Raw genomic sequence first — 21,803 nt, 5'->3', positions numbered from 1 at the left:
GGGTCTAAAAGCAAAAGATCAAAAAACATTTTTTTGATCTTTTGCTTTAAAAGAAAAAAAAATTACCTTGTTTACATGTGACCGGAAGTGACGTTGTATCGTCATTCCGGTCCTCCTAGGGCAAAGAGATGAGCGGAGGCCAACTTTCCTTAGCTCATCTCTGTGCTCAGCCGCCACCAGCGCTGGATCGGTTTTTGGGTTTCCTGATCCGCCAGTGAAGCCCGAAAATCTCAGAAAAGCAGCAGGTCGAATCCGCTGCTTGGGCTAATTTTATGAGAGAGACCAGCGCCTGAGGGAATAAAAATGATACTGGGGTTATGGCATCTAGCTGCAGCCATAACCCCAGTATTTAATGTGAAAGTAATGAGGAATTTTCCAAGGCAGGCAGTAGTGTCTAAGTACAAAAGATTCTTGTTTTAAGCAATAGGTAATGAATATATAGCGTGTGTGTGTGTGTGTGTGTGTGTGTGTGTGTGTGTGTGTGTGTGTATACACACACACAGATATGTATCTCCAAAAGCCATGACATTTAATATCACTTTTATTATACCCACAGTTGCTGCTTAACATATTAAGTCCTGGACACAGGCAAGGAGACTTTCCAGAAGTTCTTCAAATGATGTCACATCCATCAAGGTTAAAAGGAAGTCTTAAGTCGGACACCAGCAGTAATAATTATAGGTTATACCAGGTAAGAACAACAGGGTACTTTTTGTAGAATAAACAATATGAGAACTTTTCTTTTACCCTTAAAGTGACAAACTGAAAAAAGAAAGCTGTCAGCAGGTAGAGGTGTTGCACACGCCTGTAACAGCTGTCATTTACACCTTCTATTGATGGATTTCCATTCCTATTTGCCCATCATTGTGCAAGGCTTCTTCCTTGTCCAATATGAATGTGTGAGAGGATAGGAGGGAGCAGGTACTATTCACCATTATGCACCAAGAAAGTGCTATAACTGTTTAGAATAGCTGCCATTTGACCATAGCAAAACTTCTCTTTTTTTTTTTTTTTTTAAGTAATAGATTCTCATTAGCTTCTCAAATAGTTTACAATCTGTGAGAAAAGATATATCCAGCATTCTTCTGTTCTTCTCTTCTACGACATCACTCCACTGTGAGGACAAATCCTGACAGATGTTTCATCTGCATACACTCACTGATTTTGCATCAAACATGGAATCTCTGTTTCTTTCTCTGCTGCATCCCACCAAGCTTTCATGCCCCTCTCCAATGAGATTGCTTCAGGGGTAATTAGGGGAACAACTCCCATTATGGGAATTAGCATGTGGCTGTTGGTCAGAAATTCAGGTGCTGGCTACAGCTGTCAGAATACAGTAGCCGCAGTGGGAGATGCCTCCAGTTAAGCTGTATGATGTGTATTGGGGCATTTGTTAGATAATTTTAAATCTGTTTGTATTCCTAGTTTAAAGGATATCTAAACCTTCCTTTTTAAATAAAAACAAACATGTTATACTTGCCTCCTCTGTGCAGTTGGTTTTGCACAGAGTGGCCCCGATCCTCCTATTCTAGGGGTCCCTCAGTGGCACTCCTGTCTCCTCCTCTTCTTGAGTGCCCCATCGAAGAATCACTCTCCCTCAGGGCATCCATGCGGGCATGCTCCCGTGTCGTGCTGCTGCGTCCATTGACGCAGACAGCAGGACTCTGCGCTGCCCCCTGGCTCCCGCGTTATTGGATTTGACAGCAGTGGGAGCCAATGGCTGCACTGGTTTCAATCTATCCAATCAGGACCCGAGACACCGGCTGGAGCAGGTGTGCTTGTCCCTGGCGCAGGAACAATAGGGCTCAGATAAGTAAAACGGGGGCTCTGGGGGGCAACTAGACTAAAAAAGTTTTTTCACCTTCATGCATAGAATGCATGAAGGTGAAAAACACCAAGGTTTCAATTTTAAGACAAGGGCAGAATAATACAGGTATGAAAAATAGGTGCCCCTAAAGCACAGTTCCAGAAATAACATATTACATTTAAAAGCTACTGCAATTGCATACAATCTATTACATTATATAATTAAAAAATGTGTTCTCTTCCTGATCAGTCTAACCTAGAATATAAGAAAAAAGTAATTCTTCCTGAACAAACTATCTCCACTGGATGCAACAGTGTGCGGAAATTACTGCAGTCCTTAGAAAATATGAAGGAAGGCCACAGCAGAGACACTTTGTCCTCAGAGAAATGCCTGAAAACTTCACCAACATGTAACACATTAAAAAGGAAGTTGTACAAAAATGATACAAGCGAGGTTACAGAATTGCCCAGCAAATTACCAAAAACAGGTATGAATTTTTATAACTGCTTTAGTTTACTAGATTTAATTATATGCTGTCAAGGGGAACAATACAAACAGGGAATATTCATTTGAATTAATAAATAATTGAACAAGCTGAAGTTGGAAGCTGATTGGCTACCATACACAGCTGCACCAGATTTTGCACTCCAGTTTTGGTAAATCCACCCCATTGCATGTCTCTTCTACAATAAAAAGCCTACTGTCTCAGGCTGTGTTCACACAGTGCACATTTTGATGTGGGTTTACCCTGCATGCAATTCGCATAACAGGAGACTGACCATTTCTCAATTGAGCCGGTTCACACAGCTCCGGGGAGGCCACGGACCACATTTAAAAATGGTCCTGTGCGTCTTTGGTTCCGATTCAGGTGTGAATTCAGGCAAAAATTCGGTCCCGACTCACACCTGAATCATTGGACCCCAGGCTCCGAACCGTGGCCGCAGCATATAAGTGAACCCAGCCTCACAGTATGTAGCATCGGAACTTTAGTTCCTCACTAAGGAATACCTATTGACAATGCACACTGACCATATGATAAAATGAATGCATTATCTTAAAATAAAAGGCTAAACAATGCTCCCATATCACCCACATACAATTTTGCATAAATTGAGATATATATATATATATATATATATATATATCTCAATTTATGCAAAATTGTATGTGGGTCATATGGGAGCATTGTTTAGCCTTCTATTATATATATATATATATATATATATATATATATATATATATATATATATATATATATATATATATATATATATATATATATATATATATATATATATATATGTATATATATATATATGTATATATATATATATATATATATATGTATATATATATATATATATGTGTATATGTGTGTATGCGCGTTGTTGGGAGGGGAGAGAGTTCCCTATCGCTAACCACAAATTTAGACAGAGGTGCCAGAGCTTTGTGGCCACATGACAGCAACGGTAAACTTGAAGAAAAGATATTTACATTGTAATTTATGGTAAAATCTATGTAGGGCCATGGGGAACAATAGAGGTACAACATGTTAAAGTAGTTTTAGTGTAGGCAATTAACATTTTAATAAAAATTTCAACTTCTCCTGAGAAGTTGAGCTTGGCCCTTGCCAATCAATTGGTCATGAAGGCTAAGCATCACATTAAAGGAAAAGTAAAGAGAGTTTGAATGTATAGAAGAAGATATCGATAGAAATCCAAATTCTGTTTGTTGATCATGCAAATGACATCAAAGGACACCAACACACAGGTCTTGTGGACGCGTTGTAGAGTTTGAATGTAGATAGGGGAAGATTATGTTCATTTTTTTTTTTTTTAAGCAGTTGATTTATAGCAAACTACAAATATTCCAGCTTCTTTTTGGCATAAAAATTGACATACACGTCCTTATTTAATTATCGTTCATAGGTTTCTAAATGAATACCGTTCTTAGTAAACTCGGGTCTTCCAATTCACATTTCCAAGTATTTTTTTCATTGAATACATGGGTACAGATTCACTACAGATTGTTCTGCAAATGGGCCTCAGAATTTGGATTCTGATACCACCCAGCTAATTGTTTCTAAATATGTTGCTCAGTAAAGGATCTCTTCTAATGGAATATATTTATGTTGTACTTGTTAACTATCTTATAGATGTGTCAATGAATGAGTGTGCAGACATGGGCTTGCCTGTCTCCTCACCTGTGGACTCATCAGACTTGGAGTGTTCACTCTGCATGAGGTATTACTTTATTCCTCTTGGTAACTTGCTGGCAAATCAACCAATCCTGTGATAGTATGTAACTGCAAAGTTTGCAATTCTAAATTGTTTTCTATATTATTTAATAATAAGATCCTTTATAGCTAAAATGTTCAGGAAATTGTTTTTATTCAGTAATAAATGCTCAAGGCTATAATGTACTTAGTGCATTAATCTGTAGCCACCAGATTTCAAATTTAAAGAGGCTCTGTCACAAAGCAAAACATTTGTGTAACAGAAAAGACCATCATGGATTTTTTTTCCAGTCCAGTTGGAGTTTAGCTTGAGGATTCTGATGGGAGTAGCCTTTCCTCAAACCACAGATCTTATTTTAGTTCTGTGGCAGTTACTAAGTGTTTCAGCTACACTACCCCAGGACTAGTGTGTAGCACATGAGTTAGGAAATGGCAACTTCCATCTGAGCCTTCGTACACAGAACTTTGATTTCTGACAGGTTCCCTTTAAAATCATCAGATGACTGAAAGTGAAACTCCAGCTCAATCCTTTTGTATTTCTTTTTGCATAGAGCAAAACATTAGAAGCTCTTTTACATTTTTATTTATGTCTTCTGTATTGAGAAAATGTATCTTCACTTCCTGTTCAAAAAAAGTGAAGAGAATTCTGATGAAATGATGAAACAGTTGTAATAGTGTGAGAAAGGGCTAGAACTTGTGACAATGTTTTTATTGCTGTATGTGCCACTTGTTCCAGTATTGCCAACACTCCTAATTCTAGTGTGGGTCTAAGGGGGGCGAGGAAGTAAGGTAAAATCTCTCCAATGTGATCACAGGCAGAAAAAAACTGACAGAAATGTTAGCTCTTCCCACTTATCCAAAACGGAATAAAAAAAATTGGCTGGAGTTACGCTGATGAATTCCTGATTCAGTGCTTTATAGTTCTCTGCTTTACTGATTATGATGCCAAGCCTAAAGCTACTTTCACACTGGGGCAGGCCCCAGCGGTAAAGCGATGCTATATTTAGCGCCACTTTACCTTTGTTTTAGCAGCACTATTCGGCTGCTAGCAGAGCGGTTTTAACCCCCGCTAGCGGCCAAAAAAGGGTTACAACCACCCACAAAGCGCCAATGCAGCACTGTAGCGCTGCCCCATTGTTTTCAATGGGAAGGGGCGCTTTGGGAGTGGCGAATACACCACTCCTATAGTGCTGCAAAGATGCGGCTTGCAGGACTTTTTTGACCGTCCTGCAAGCGCACCGCCCTCAGGCTTTCACATTGCAGTGAATTGAGCGGCTCTTTCAGGGAGCTCTATTTTTAGCACTATAGCGCCTGCAAAGAGCCTCAGTGTGAAAGTAGCCTAACATTTATATAATAAATTAGTGCCAGGTTCATGACTGTTCAGTATTTCGTAGAAGACAGTCGGATACTAGTTTTGGACAGATAAGTACAGTATAATCAAACTAATGGCCAGCTTTTGATTGGTTGTTACAGAAATATGCACTTTGCCTTTGCATTGCATCATTAAGGGCACTACCAGAACCTCAATGGTAGCAGTTTAAGGATCAGCTGCATGTCTGTGTCACTGGCAGACAGATTATATAATACTATATCCCTGGTCATTTCCTCATTTAGGATCAGTAGACTGTGTTCCTTTCTGCAGACTAATTAATAACCCAATTATCCAGTCTCCAGTCACAATCCAAACTGGAATTAACCCAGTTCTACTTTCCAGGCAGCACAAATGCCACATTCAGATCAAGAAAAGAACTGTAAGGTAATATAGTGACTGATGCTGTCTGTGCCGTAGTAGTGGCTCTTACCCACTTGAAAATACAGAGAATCCCTTATTCGGCTTTGACTCTTTAGTATGTTATTGCACCTTCTGACACAATTTAGCAACACTCTGTACTAGGCCAGTATGGTGTATTCTGTTGTAAATTTAGAGCTAATCCACTATTTCCATTTACTTGGTGCAAGGTATTGTTTTTTCCTCTTTTTCTCTTTTGGCTTCAGGTTGCTGTATGAACCCGTGACTACTCCCTGTGGGCACACATATTGCCTAAAGTGTCTTGAACGATGCCTTGACCACAACCCGAAGTGTCCATTGTGCAAAGAAGACTTGTGTGAGGTTGGTTTAAACTTTTAGATTTCTATGAATGTATGTAGTTGAATTTCAAGCTTTAAACACCATAAAAATGAGCTACTGAGGACTAAAGATGGCCTCCTACATGGGGGGGGCGCGGCGTGGGGGATCTATTTTTGGGAATATATGATCACAACCCAAAATAATTCTTTGTTCATCTTCACAAACATTCATTTAGCAGAGGCCCTGTCCATTAAAAACAGTTAAAACTGTCAGTTTCTCAGATTTTAAAACGGAACTACACTCATCAATTACCTGTTTTCCCAATTAGTTATATTCAAGCTATGCTGTAAATAAGATCTGCTTGTGCTCTCAACTGAACTGTCAAACCATCAAATATCTGGGTTAAGTGAGGGCAGGATAGTTGAGGGTGGGATGAAATAGGGATTGTGGGGTAGGAGAATTGGGATGTAAAGGCTGTGATCACTGGGGAGAAGAGGATGGGAGGGTCATTGGGAGACATGATTGCACTCAGCTCCCCTCAGACTCCTGGCCATCCAGCTCAGCAGCAGTGTCCCGAGATGGATACAAAGTCTCCTTGGACTCCAGGCCTTTCTTTTGTCAGTGGGAAGTAGGTGGAGGCGTAGCAGCTCAGGAGGAGGAAGTTACATCTTTCTCTTCTGAATGCTGGGGCCTCCATGCACTTGATTGGTTGCTAGGCAGGCCCAATCATTTTGACAGGCTGGGCTTTGACGAGCTGAGATTTCTGCCACTAGAGCAGGCTTTTACCTTTAAGATAAAGACAGTGCAGTGTGTCACACGTGTGCAGTATGCAGCCTCCTAGCAATGCCACTAGAGGAAGGAAGCGGGGATGGCACCCACCAGAGGAGACAGTCGGCCAGAGGGTGAGGTGTTTCACTTCCAGTATCGGCTTCGGGCATCGTAGCATTTTCGTGAGTACCGATACTCGCAGAAATGCCTGGTATCGACACTGATACCAGTATCGGTATCAGTGCAACCCTAGTCATGACTAATCACATGTGCAGCACTATGGCAGCTGCAGATCACACACAGAGGCTAAGATGACAGCTTAGTTGGCTATGAAAGATAGGAGTGTTTAGTTCTGCTTTACCTGCAGTGGGCATTATAAGGGGGTTCCATCCCCTATTCAATTTTTCTTTTAACAAAACCAGCTGCTGGTGTGCACGGGAACTTTAGAGTTAACAAGGAGAGAGGAATACTTTGTTTGCTGGCCTGCACCATGTTGTCATAGAACGTGCTTTGTGTGACTGACATAGGCATATAAAACAAAAAACTGAACTACAGAAGGCAACAAGAAGATTGGAAGAAAGTGACAGAAATGCAAAAACATTTAATGAAACATTTTTTACTTTGCTTATATAATCTCTACTGTTAACCTTTTAACGTTCTACTTTTATCACAAAGTGCCCTCTCAACCATTTGGTAGAGCTCTTTTTTGTTAAAAAATATTTGTTCTGTTAAAAAAAAAAAATTGATTGTTTGTTAAGTATGCACAAAGGGAATAAAAAAAATGCCCTTGGTCATTGGTAAGTGAAATGGTTTTCCAGTTTTCCAGATATCTTATGGCTCTGGTCAATTTAGGATTATAGTTCAGTTCTATCTATAGTTTGTAGATAGCTCGTTTTAAAAATTTTGAGACGAGGTGTATTAAAAAAAAAAAAAAAAAAAAAAACACAGAATGCAGCAAGAATGTGGTAAAAGCCATGCTTGCACTTGGCTGTAGTGTATATTGTACTATCAATATTATACTCCTGTTTCATTTAAAAAAGTTGAATAGTAGACACTTCCTATGTGTGTATGGTTAATTTTTAGCCCAAGGAGCCAAGTAACATGTAATTCACTCCCTCCAGCTGGTCGCGGACATCTTTAGTAGATACTACACTTTACCCTGTAATACTTTAAGTAGTATTAAACCCCTGACGTTGACTTAACACACTAATCACAATAAAATAAACATCCCCCAATAAACTTTTTGTCAAAATCCTTACCCCAACATTTGCAGTTAACAACTTTCAGTGCTGGCTCCTGCTGTCTTAGTGCTGCTTCCCTTCCCTTTTGGTCTTCACAGAAAAGAGCTTACAGTTGTCAGTGCAGTCTCAAGGCAGTCTGTTAACTTGGAGAACAGGGGAGGATGGGGGAGCAGGGGTGTCATGGTCAGGCTTGGAGACCAGTAGCTATAACAGTAGAGAGGTTCCCAACAACCAGCAAGACAGGTACACAAGCAGGTTACCCTGGAAAATCACATGGGCTCATCCGAGGCACAGGGTCTAAGCACTAAACATTTATTCACCAGAGCTCCTAATTGTGGAAATGGGTTTTGATGCGTGTTAGTACCAGATTGTGGTCCTCCAGAATCACCCCACCAGGAGGTGAGCAAGCCAGGGTCCAGTAAAAGACATAGCAGGTAGAGATCAAGCAGAAGTATAGTAAATAAACAAGCCAAAGGTCGGTAACAAGTGTTTGCAGGTTGAGATTAAGTTGAAGTGTAGTCAAGGAACAAGCCAAAGATCGGTAACAAGCAGTATTAAAGATACAGACAGCAGCAGGGGGCACAAGAGCAAGTTATTGGCTGAAGAGCATGATAATCTGACAAACAGGAAGTGCAGAGGAGTGGCTTAAATAGGAAGTTCATGGGATAAGCAAAGGGTTCAAGAGAAAGACACAAGGTAAGACATCAGGCAGGGAGCTGTCCAACATCTCAGCTGGCTAAGCAGGAACAGATACTGCCAGACACAGCAGAGTTTGCAGGTTCAGACAAGGGGAGTGCCTTGCCATCATAGGCTACAGGGCTGTCTGTTTCTTTTGATGCACACAGTGTGGGAAGACATAAAATGAGTCCTTGTATGCAAGGGTGACTCCATAGGATGCTGCAAGAGATAGGAACCACCTTGAAGCTGTAGACCTGGGGGAAACCATTGGTCGTGGCACCAGCCTAAACAGGAACATAGGCAAGGATTAAGCTATAAAGAAGCTGCAAATTTCATAAGTGTTTAAAGTGGAACTTTAGTTAGAAATACAGTATAAGTCCTGATGGATCACTTCATGCTGTCCCCTTTTACAGGTATAGCTATGTAAACCATTAAAAATAAGTACCTATACTACTCAGTGGCCGATGGCACTCAAAATTTTTGCGGGGGCGCACATTTAAAAAAAAAAAAAACATCAATTGCAGCCAGTGTGCCCATCATATGCTGCCAGTGTTCCCGTTAAATGCTGCCAGTGTGCCCATCAATGACTGTCAGTGTGCCCATCATATGCTGCCATTGTATCCTTGAATGCCTCCAGTGTGACTCCCGCCCGCTCGCCGTCTGCCCGGCACTTAACCTGTCTTGGTGGGGCAACGGGTGATAGCGATGAGCAGGGTCCTTCATGCATCTCCTGCCGTCCTCATCTCCTGTCCTCTCCTCCTGATAGGCGTCCAATAGCGTTGCCTGTTGTTTCAGCCAATCAGGTGACAGGTAACAGACCCAAGCACCCGATTGGTGGAGAGGCAGTTCATTGTTAGGAAAGCTAATATTAATTCGCTTTTCTAACACAGCTGGGTGAACTGTTTACCTTTTTTGATGCCTATTAGAGCCCATGGCTCTAAACAGGTGCTTAAAAAAAAATACCCGCCTCTGTAATTCAGGCGCCTGACGCCCGAAAAGGGGCCGGGCCCCTGAATAGGGGGTGGCAGTGGCAGCCATGGATAGAATGAATCTATCTATAGTACACAGAGGGGGGTGGCTGGAGAGAGGGGGCGGTGCCCGTGCGCCCTTATGGATGCACCGCCACTGATACTACTTAAAAGTTGGTAATGCACTATCTGCTCTGCACATAGTCAGTTGCTCATTTTCTGCCTAAAATTAGAGCCACTAGAGCAGGAATATGCAATTAGCGGACCTCCAGCTGTTGCAGAACTACAAGTCCCATAAGGCTTAGCAAGACTCTGACAGCCACAAGCATGACACCCAGAGGCAGAGGCATGATGGGAATTGTAGTTTTGCAACAGCTGGAGGTCCACTAATTGCATATCCCTGCACTAGAGGCTGATCAACTGACAGCTTTAAGATTTATTGTTGCTGAAGGGGGAAGAAAGCAACAGGAATGACAGAATGTGCAGAGAGAGCACAGATTAGTGAGGGAGAAAAGAAAAGCAGGAGTGGTGACAGGAAGACAAAAATAGTTAAATTTCTAAGGATAGTTTCTTATCCCCCTGTTATCTCCTTTCTCCCCTCATAGGCAGATTGGTGTAATTTAGCACTATACAGCTTCTGTCAGCCTTCTTCTGTAACTGAGCCAAGACATGTAATCAAAGCAAGAAATGCACATATTTTAATTGAAGAAACTGACATAGTTTTTGAAACTAAGAAATGGAGAAAAGTTTCCAAAAAGCACGTGACTGCTCTGGGCTTCAACAAAATGGCTGCTTCAAGCAAGGAGCAGGAGCAATGCAGGAGGCATACACTCCTTTTGGTAGCATCATTTATTAATGTGGAATGTATGTTCTTTTGTTAAAGAACATTGTTATCAAACTGTTATTGATAACGTTCTGCTTTAAATCCGCTGCTGAAAGTGCTTAAAAATTAGGGTTTAATATCATTTTAATGATATTCTTCTGAACATGTTCAGATAGAATAGGAGCAGTAAGGTGTGTGTCCTCGCTTGGTGCCCGACCGATCTGCGCGCTCACGTGTTTTCACTTCCACTGGTTGTCACAATGATTTACTACATACACAGGGTCCCCTAAGTGCATAGAACATAAGTGATGAAACCTGATTGTAACAGTCGTGCACAGTGCACCCCAGAGCAACCTTAGAAGAGATGTACTGTTTGCTGGGAAGTCGGAAGGCTCTTCTTATTTTATGTCCTACTTTATAAAGCTAAAACCGGAGAAAATTTTATTTACCGAGCCATAAGAATAATGAAGATACTACATATCTGTTAAATAAAGTGTATATGTCAAGCGACTGTAAAAGAGCACTTGTAATATATCTGTTTATACTTTGTGGGGTGAAAAGCTGGAACCGCACACGGTCTTCTGATTGACAAGGTCCAAAGTGGTTTACATTCTGTTCTATGTTTCTTTCAGTATCTGGCGGTGAGAAAGTTCTGTAAAACAGAGCTGATAGAAGATCTAATAGCTAAGCATTTGCCAGAGGAACTTAAAGAAAGGAAAGCAATCTATGAGGAGGAGATAGCAGAGCTTTCCAAGTAAGTCATACAAGGAACACAGACATGTCATTTTAATAAAATTTTTGATGTTAACAAAATGTAATGTTTACAAAGAGCACATAATTGTCACTGTTACAGTTGAAGTCTCAGATGGGGTGTTCAAACTAGTTCCACTGTTTAGTAAGGGCCTGATTTATGAGAAACAAATAAAGGATTATGGAGCTGCTCCCGTAGAAACCAGTAAGGTCCAATTTTTTGGATCTTTGAAAATGTCCCCCCCCCCCCCCCATTTGCTAGGTTACTTTTATTTAATCCTAAGATTAAAACCCCTTTTACTTATTTAAATCCATGGTCATTCTTCAGGTGTCTGGGTCAAGACTACCTTTCGTGGATACTTCTATTGACTATACAGCAGTGGGGTCCCCTCAGACTCCAGGAGACTGCACAATGATGATGATGACCAAACAGTTGCCTAACCATGAAGTGGAAGGACCCCAAAAACTGGTTCAGGATGGCAAGTGGGGATTAATTGAGGAACATCTGTTCTCCAATCTCTTATCACTTATCAGATCCCGGCTGTAAATGGATGAAAGAGGAGCTGCTCAGGCACAGTGCAGGGGAGGCATCAGGGTCCCATAGACCCCTGATGTCTATATATAAAGAACCTGTTACTGCACAATCCTCAGAGCCCATGTGATAGCAACATAGTTAAATGTTTTAAAATATAAGAAAACATTAAATGTGAGCCCACTCCCCCATGAGTCATCATATGCGCAAATACGCACATCTTTGATGCATGTGCACAGCCCTTTATACCAGTTATATCTGTGCACGCTGGAGTGAGAGAAATAATGCTAGGGCCATCATTTATGGTTAAAGTGGTTGTTAACTCACTTCTATAAAATCATCTTATCCCCTCTGTATCTTAATAAGATGTGTCCCTGTGCCTTTGTTCTGTAAAAAATCCACCGATCTGTACTGATATAAGTTGTGCTCCGGGCACACAGCTGATTCTTCTCCTCCGTCTCTCTCCGGCTCACAACTGCAGTGGGTGGGCCAGCGGGGGAGAGAAGAGACAGAGAGCTGACAATCAGCTGAGCGCCTGGAGCCACTCTCATACCGTGTACAGATCGGTGGATTAAACATGCACAGGGACACATATTATTAAGGTACAGAGGAGATGAGGTTATTTTATAGCAGATAGAGGGGGGAGCAGGGAGGGGAGGGGGAGGAGCACACAGACCCAGAGAGAGCTGTGGCTGATGGAATCACGCAAACAGACCACGGTATAAGGGGCTTAGCGGCCATGATGATCGCGGTCTGTTTGCAGGGGGAAGGTATAGCCAGGCAGGATCAGCCACGTTTTTTAGGGTATACAGGGGGCCAAATGACACAACACAAGCACTGTGCTGTATAACATGCTTTAAAGGAACAATATCAGTTTTTTTTTTTTTTTTGGGGGGGGGGGGGGGGGTAACAAATGCTTTAACTGTAAATTGCTGTGCTGTAGATCCTTTCAAGGGTCGCCTATGTATAGTTTGTCGTTTTTACTGTTTTAGGAGTGCACATCATTTTGGGAATTCACATATTTACCAAATATTTTACTTTTCCGTATAATTTTTTTTATATTCAACAAAAACGTGGCACTTGTATTGTGTTTGTGTGCAAAATTAGAAATTTGATCTGGCAGCAGAAGAGTTGAAGCTGAATTCTTGACAAATGGATAATAAATACACAGTTAAAACAATGTCAAAACACATGTATGAACTGGGCTATCTACCACCTAACCAGTGCATACAGTACTTCTCTGCCCCCAGCCTGTTGATTGGACACTGAAGGAACAGCAAAACACTTATGCATGCAGCAGGACCTGATTGGCTTCCACTGCTGATTCTCTGTTTGAGTTATGCTAAACTGGGGATGGAGGGGGCTGATACCAAGAGAGATTCAGGTGCTTATGATTGCTGTATATAAAAATACATTACATTTTCTTTTAAAGGAAAATTGGCTGACCTAAATTGTATTTTTTTTTTTAAAATATCTGCCTGGAGTTCAGCTTTAATCTATGAAGATAACAAGAAATCTGATTATTCAGCTCCACATTTTCTTTACTTTTTCAAGCTCGAGTTTTTGGCAATTATTGCCACCCATCAGTGCCCATCGCTGCCACCCATCAGTGCCCATCACTGCCAAATATCGGTGCCCATCACTGCCGCCTCATCAGCGTACATCAATGAAGGAGAAAAATTACCTGTTTGCTAAATTTTATGACAATTTTTTTTTAAATTGTGTCTTTTTCAATTTTCTTAACAAAAAATAAAAACCACAGAGGTGTTTTTTTGTAGAATATAATGCGTTTGCTCTAGTTTTTCAGAAATTACCCCCCCCCCCCCCCCCCCCCCAGAGACCATAAGACATACAGTAGAATAGGTTTATCTGTTGCGCAATTAGCCAACATTCATATTGAACAGAACATTAAGATGTCTATTGAAATAATTTTAATTTCATACACAGTCCAACCATTGTAGAACTTTACAAACTGCAAGAATCAATAAATAAAAAAAATACAAAATGGTTTGATTGTAAGATAGTGCAGATATAATTTGTGGATACAGAATTCAGTGCTTGAACCCATTTTAAATAACGTTGCATGTTTTGGTGTAAGCCTTGGGGCGAGAGGATTGCAGCTTTGACCCTCCTAGCTTGTGTGCTGCCCAAAGTGGAGTGATCTGGACATGCCAGAACAGACCAAACCAAAGAGGGATTTGTGAACAATATAACCTTACTAGTCAGATTTTTTTTTTTTTTGGCTAATACAGTTGATACTGAAAGCAATTTTTACAGAACTTACTTTTGAAAGGCTGACTATAAATCTAAGCTTTCCTCTGTACATATAAAATTTCTTACACTGAATTTAATATACCATTTGTGGCCTTTAGCATTTTCAATGGTTATTTTGTTAGAGAACCAATCTTAAAAATGCTTACACACCAAGTCTTAACTTCAAGATTAACATTAATGTTTTTATTTTCTTTTTACAAGCTTGAACAAAAATGTCCCTATATTTGTGTGTACCATGGCTTACCCCACAGTCCCATGTCCTCTGCACATATTCGAACCTTGTTATCGGTTGATGATTCGGAGATGTATGGAAACTGGAACAAAGCAATTTGGCATGTGCATTGGTGACTCTGTGAAAGGGTGAGCAAACTTAGCTCTATCTATCATCTGTCTGTCTCTTCCATAATTGGGTGAGGCTGCCATGGGTATAGAAAAATACATTTCCTGGAGCCACTGAACACAGTACCCTGCACTATATATATTTCCTGGCTTAGATTCAGGGACATTGAGAAGAAGGTGATATCCATGACTATGAATATTTATCTGGAGGGGCAGTCAGGTGCAATGTATGGAGATTAAAAAGAGCCCTTTGGCAGGGAGGCCATTCTGTTCTAATATGTGGAAATAATGTGAGAACGTGCAGAAAATGGTAAAGATGAACTCAATTGACACTTTTGGTCAAAAAGGCCTCATCACAGTAATACATCAATAGTGAGCTTTGGAAAGCAGAAAGGGTGGATTCAGGATCCTGGGTCAATTTTTGTGTACCAGAGCATCCCAGGATGCATGATGTGCAGGCAAATGTAATGGTAAATTGATGATGGGGAGGCAGCTAAAGGGGCCAGCTGTACTGTGCTTACCATGGATCAGGAAAATTGATGTCCCTTTAGATTTTCTTTAAAGGAATCTAAGGTTTGTTTGTGGTAATGTCGCCCGAGTTCACATGGGCACTTCTAATTAGTATAGGCCCCACAGGATGTGCATTGCTTAGGTCTTAACTGGCCAGGGCCAGGTAATACATTTACCAGTAGTTATGCAATGTCATTTATTGCAGATCACAGTAGTAAACAGCAAGTCACAGCAAACCAGAAATCATATTGTCAGTTTATTTACCCCAAAGTTCTCTACTTATAAAATCAGATTTCTATCTTATTGGGGGGGGGGGGGGGGTTGTTACTAAAGGCCATTTGTCATTGTGTTATATTTGTTCTGTTTGTTACATTATTTTAATTATAATACAATCAGGATATTTTCAAAATTAAACATTGGTAGCATCAATACATTTCCAATCAAAAGTGGTGATACCTCCTTTCTAAATTACAAGAAATGCATCTTGAGCATTGTCCAACAGACTATTTGTCTAGAGTCTGCAGAAGCACTTAAACTATTTGATGTTTTCTTTCTAGATTTGCTGATTATGGGTGCATGTTGGAGATCCGTAATGTTGAGATCTTTTCAGATGGTCGTTCAGTTGTGGACAGTATTGGAAAAAGAAGGTTTAAAGTTATTCAGCACAGTCAAAGAGATGGTTATAACACAGCTGATATTCAGTACATAGAGGATGAAAAGGTTAGTATTTAGGAAAAAGCAGTTACGCTGGTTGCACATGAAAAAAGAGAAACTGGGTTATATCTCTTTATCCCTAATTCATCAGCTGCTATACCTAAAATATCTTGTGTGACTTTCCAGTCCCCTGGCTTCCTTGTCACAGCGACACAGGTTTCCTATGTTACACTTATACAGTTTTTAAATTTATACACATGGCAAGAATGTCCCAGAGTTACACTAAAAATAATTTCATTGAGCTAGGGGTATAACTTGAGGACAAGAAGCGAGGCTAAAATCTGACAGGTCGTTTAACCTGGCTTATCTCCCCTCAGCACCTAATTTTCAATATGCTTAACACATTTGCAATACTTTTTACACTCCCATTGCAATTCATACCGAAAAAGGGCTGAAGTTAAAGGGTACTGTAGCAAATTCTGACTGCTTAACCGATAAAAATCAGAGGATATGTATAAAGAAGAAGATTATTATCACATATAACTGACAGCTTGGATATAGTATTCTAATATTCCAACACATTTCGAGACACACTCTCTTTTTCAAGAGAACAAAGCAGAACCCAACAGATCACTGAACATTGATGATAAAAACACATCGCACTAGGGTCCAGTTAATAGTCTGGATGCCTGTAAAATCCCAATCCACATATATTTTTACTTTATACATTGATTTGAAAGGATGGGGGTGTGGAAATACTTAACTTTTGTATCACGGAGGATATATATTGCCAGCATACCATGAATCTTTATTATAACGTCTAAATTTTCAATAGATGACCCCCCAAGTGCATATAGTGCAGCCATTCAAGGCTGCATAGGACCCCTTTTGTCAGGCATGTGACTGTTGTATAAATGAGCCCTTTTTTAAAGAAGTCCTATGGTCACAGAAGGCCTTTATAGTCCTTTAGAAATAGATATCATAGAATATATAAACACCAAATTACTTTGAGGATGTTTAACAGAAAATGTGGTATAGAGAAGCCATTGTTTGAAAGTCTGCATTCATATGCGCAATCCTAATACACAGATGAAATTCCTTAATGTACTGTAGCTGTTTTTTGTTTTTGTTTTTTTTTCTGCCAAAAGATTTACATTTCTAAGATTTTCACAGCTCAGGCACACAGAACAGACAGAACATTTACACCACTGTCATTGTTACAATTAAGGTTTACAGAAGAATAATCACTCCAACCTCAGGGGTAGCAGCTTACTGATGAGTTCATTCCTCTGTTCTCTGGTCCTAGTAGCTTGTCTTTGCACATTTGATTAGCCCCTAGTATTTTGCTTCCCCTTTGAGTGCTGCTCTACTACAGATTGCAAGAGGCTTGTAACCTAAAATTCAGGTACTTACAACTGCAGTACTTGGGAAATACATGGAATTATTTATTTATGTTAATAGGTTTATATCTGTTTTGTTACTCTTTTATATCTGCCAGAAGTTCAAATTAGACATTTCTAAATAAAGATAACGGCTAAAAGAAGCCAGCCCAACCAGTTTAGCATTAAAACCATATTTCCTCAGAGTTTCCTAGGTTTAATTGTAAACATTTTTGGATATTCAATCACAGGTTCTGGATCATAGAGTTGATTGTAAAATGATGGCATTCCACAGAGCAGGCTTTCTGATAGTTTACTACATGGAAATGTTATAGATGCCTACACGCATATCTTTATAAGCGAAAAGGGCTTTGGTAGCAACATTTACCTGCCCACAATGGATGTACAAAAACATTTACGATTGGGCTTATGCTGGAATCTGAATATTCAGTATCTACCGTATATACTCATGTATAAGCCGAGTCTTTCAGCACATTTTTTATGCTGAAAAAGCCCCCCTCGGCTTTTACTCGAGTTAGGCAGAAGGGCCCGGCTGTCTGGCGGGGATGGCAGAAGGCAGGGGCGGGTGCAGGAGAGCTCCATGGCAGTGCTGGCCTTTGGAATGTGTGCGAGTTTTTACTGAGCTGACATTGGGCTCTTTGCTGCCCCCTCTGGTAAATTGTTGGAAACTGGGGATAAAGTGATTGTAAAGTCTCATTTAAAAAAATAAAATAAAAAGATAAAAAACATGTTATACTTAAATGCTCTGTGCAGTGGATTTTCACAGGGCAGCCTGGATCCTCCTCTTCTCGGGTCCCTCTTCGCTGCTCCTAGCCCCTCTCTCCTGTCTAGTGCCCCCACAGCAAGCAGCTTGCTATGGGGGAACCCGAGCCAAGCTGCAGCTCTGTGTGTCCATTTAGACATGGAGCCCCCTCTCTCTCCTGATTGACTAACCGACTTTGACAGCCGTGGGAGCCAATGGTGCCGCTGCTGTATCTCAACCAATCAGGAGGGAGAGTCCCGTTTGGCCGAGGGAATCGTGGACATTGCTGGACAGAGATGGGGCTCGGGTATGTGTTAGGGGGCTGCTACACACAGAAGCCTTTTTATCTTAATGCATAGAATGCATTAGGATAAAAAAAAAAAAACCTTCTGTCTTTACAATTCCTTTAATGATTTAAATAAATTTAGGATCAGCCATAGCATGACTCCCTATTGCCATGCACCCCCCATCAATCACAGCATCACCCTAAGTCAATCATAGTGCCTCTCTCTATTTAAAGTGCTCCCCCATTTATCACAGTGATCCCCATCTAGCCATCAGTCACCCTGTGTCACTATCCCCTACTGTAGCTGTAGTCCCTTCCACCATCACTCACGGCAGCCTGCTCTGCCAGTCAGTTACATCTGCCCCTGTTCTGAGTCACAATGATCCCCCATTAGTCAGAGATCCCTCCTATGCCCCCTCCCATGAGTTACAAATACCACTGTACTCACTTCTTCAGTCCACCTAAGGTATACACCTCTACACCCGGTAGCTTACTTGACTGAAGATAACAAAGCAGATGGAGTCAGCTACAGTGCTAAAGACCAGATTGGCTAAAGACCAGATTGGCTAAAGCCCCGCTGTCAGAGGGACATTGGGTATCACTGTTCCATGCTTCTGTGTGGCTGGCACTAAAACATGGCTGACAGATTAGGAGCTTTGCTCCCTGGTGACCAACAAATGAAGAGCTGTACACAGAGCATCAGCAGGCCACATGTTGGGCACCAGGGCTTTTCTAACAGAGTTACACCAAGGAAAGCTTCTCTGCATCCCCCAAAATGTACATACCCTCATCCATCAGTCATTTGCATGAATAAGCAAGGAGAAAGCATGCCTCCAGGGATGCTATGGACTCTATTCTTTACACCACAATGGAATCGCACTGTTCTGTGAGATGCTACAACATTGTACCCAAAATAATCTATGTGTATACTTTCATGAGAGTCTGATTGCCAATAACCAATGAAAAGATATTTTGTATGGGTAGAAGTTTGTGAATAAGCTCTATTTTAGAATAGAGTATTCAGAATGTGAGCAATAAAGTCGTTTTTTATTTTGCTTTCTAGGTTACAGAAGAAGATTATGAGGAACTCCGTGCATTGCACAATACTGTGTATGATCAGGCATACAACTGGTTCAGTACCCTGAAACTAGCATTGAAAACTCGAATCTTGAGTCATTTTGGTCCTATGCCAGCCAAGGATTCTGATTTACAGGTACGTTTTCAGATAATGTTTCAGATAACAGTTGTACTGCATGGTCCTAGAATAGGCTTTATTTGGGTACAGTGCAGTAGCTCATTGATAAAGGTACATGTTGAAAATTAAAGATAAAGATTTTTCATATTTTAACTGTTAGTTTGAAAGGCATCATGCTCAGCTGGCTCTATACAAACATTAGTACAGTATTTTGTTTGAGAAATAACCTAGGCCTTATATTGCATAGTCACGAATGGTTTGCAGTGTGGTGGGAAAGGGTCCTGCATACTGCATTTGTGATACGTTGACCTGCATTTTGCCATTAAAAGCAGCTAAGTAAAATCCTCCAAGCATTGCAATATTACTCTTCCAAAGTGCATGTTATTGCTGTTTTACCTTTCACAGCCAAAAATTCTCCTTCCTGCATTCTCCAACTGTCATTTTTCAGTAATGGTTTGAATCCAATTGGTTGCCATAAAGCAATACAGACTGCCTGAGGTGATCTTCCCTCACAGACCTGTAAATAGAAAAGCAGAAAAAACCTGCCATCAATACAAAAGACATGTTTAAAAACATAACATTCACACTGTGGCAAAACAGGTGTTGGTCCTATACCTACTGGAAAGTTTTGTGCATATGTTGGCCCAGGGCCAGGGTTATTTCATCACCAACATTGTAAAACAGTAGATGCCCTAGAGCAGTGATGGTGAATCTTGGCACGCCAGATTTTTTCGAACTATATTTCCCATGATGCTCATGGACTCTGCAGTGTAGTTGAGCATCATGAGAAATGTAGTTCCAAAACATCTGGGGTTCCAAGGTTTCGCCATCACTGCCCTAGAGAATAAAATGGTGGGTGTTACAATTTTTTATGTCACACAATATTTTTGCAGCGCTTTTTCAAGCGCATTTTGTTTGCAAAAAAAAAAAAAAATTGCCTTTTGTGAATTGTTATGCACAAAAACACAATATAATACCCAATTGTTTGGTAAAATATAAAATATGTTGTTACGCCGAGTAAATAGATACAATATCACGCTTTAAAATTGCATGCGCTCATGGAATGGCGCCAAGCGACAGTACTAAAAAATCTGCATAGGCGATGCTTTATAATTGAGAATTATTGTTCTCATTATACCGTTAGCGATGATGCCTCACGTGTGGTATGAGCACCATTTACCTTTGCATGTGTGACCTACGTATGCATTCGCCTGAGCACAGGGGGACAGAGGCGCTTTACATTTTTTTTTTTTTTATTATATTTTTTTTATTTAAACATTTTTTTTTTTTTTTTTTACACTGTCTCTTTAATTTTCTTTTTTTATAAGCTTTATTGCTATCACAAGGGGTGAACAACATCCCTTCTGCCACCTGTAAAAGCAATCCACTAGGATCACATTTACTTTAAAACCCATCGCCAGCTGAAAAATAAACGATACTGGTATGATGACAGTAGCCTGTATAACCTTTTCAACCTGACTATGTACGGGTTTGTCACTGAGGCTGAAGTGGTTAAAAAAAAGCCTCTATTACTTGGACCACAGGTGGACAAACTAATACAAAGTTCATGAGCCAGACAGTCTAGGCTAGGAGCTGAAAAACATTTTTATTGAACTAGGGAAATGTGACTATATTGACAAAAGTCCAGTGTAAAGCCTAAATTGTTAATGTTGCATAATAGATTTTTATGCAGATTTTTATGAATTCCTCTAATTTTTTTCTAGGTAAACCCCAATGGCCCTGCATGGTGTTGGTGGATTCTCGCTGTTCTTCCTCTTGAGAGCAGGGCCCAGCTCCCTTTTCTCGCAATGACATCACTGAAAGATCGCTTAACTAGCATTCGGCGTGTCCTTCTGTTTATGTGTCGTACACGTACACGATAATGACATAGTACGCATTGCATTCCATCTGAAAAATACATAGTATACATGCCAGAAATGTATGTCATACCGCAAGGTTTTCAGCCCTGCAAATTAATTTATTGTTAAAGGTTTATTTTTCTTTCAATATTTTTCTTTTTTGTTTTTCAACTACTGAATGAAAACAAATCCTGAATGCCTTTTATATGAAATGCAGTATACACATATTTTTGTTGGAGCTTTCCATTTTGATAAATTTTTGTTATATAAAAAGATCTGAGTTTTTACAGAGCTGTACAGATTTGTGATCATCCGTAATGCATAATTTATTTTTCATGACCATTTCCTCTGCTTTTTTGTGCTTGATTCATTGTTTTTAAAAAAAGAGAAAACAAAGAAAAAAATGGTGTTGGCGCCTTTTATTGTTTTATAAACGTATAAGAAAAATGGAATAAGATGGAAAAAAGTGGAGAGATTATCTATTTAGATGTGCTCACATACATATGATTGCATAAAGCAAATGTATAGCCAAAATATACATTTTAATGTTTTGGATAGAGTAGGGAAAGATTAGAACCGCCTCAAAAATGTTCACAGAGAAAACACCCCAGCTCCACTGCTCATACCTTTTAGGCTCGATTCACATCTATGCATGTTGCTTTTGGGCGTTTTT

General features: G+C 40.3%; 1 protein-coding gene across 3 annotated transcripts in view; it reads left to right on the top strand.

Moving 5' to 3' along the window:
• Nucleotides 1–21,436, top strand: part of LONRF3 (LON peptidase N-terminal domain and ring finger 3) — an 85,689-nt gene extending 64,253 nt beyond the window's left edge. For all 3 annotated transcript variants that reach the window (XM_077484701.1, XM_077484693.1, XM_077484685.1), the window contains 9 exons: nucleotides 557–691; nucleotides 2,057–2,294; nucleotides 3,963–4,050; nucleotides 6,039–6,153; nucleotides 11,222–11,343; nucleotides 14,347–14,505; nucleotides 15,552–15,714; nucleotides 19,140–19,289; nucleotides 20,996–21,436. In XM_077484701.1, the coding sequence (XP_077340827.1) occupies nucleotides 557–691; nucleotides 2,057–2,294; nucleotides 3,963–4,050; nucleotides 6,039–6,153; nucleotides 11,222–11,343; nucleotides 14,347–14,505; nucleotides 15,552–15,714; nucleotides 19,140–19,289; nucleotides 20,996–21,154 (1,329 nt within the window). In that variant the 3' untranslated portion in view covers nucleotides 21,155–21,436. The remainder of the gene's footprint in view (nucleotides 1–556; nucleotides 692–2,056; nucleotides 2,295–3,962; nucleotides 4,051–6,038; nucleotides 6,154–11,221; nucleotides 11,344–14,346; nucleotides 14,506–15,551; nucleotides 15,715–19,139; nucleotides 19,290–20,995) is intronic.
• The last annotated feature ends 367 nt before the right edge of the window (nucleotides 21,437–21,803 follow it).

This window comes from Lithobates pipiens, unplaced genomic scaffold (genome assembly GCF_037356315.1).
Source record: "Lithobates pipiens isolate NorthernLeopardFrog02 unplaced genomic scaffold, aLitPip1_a1.2 Scaffold_1, whole genome shotgun sequence".
NCBI classification, from domain to species: domain Eukaryota; kingdom Metazoa; phylum Chordata; class Amphibia; order Anura; family Ranidae; genus Lithobates; species Lithobates pipiens.
Note: the sequence above shows the minus strand (reverse complement) of the source record. Positions and strands in the feature narration are given on the sequence as shown.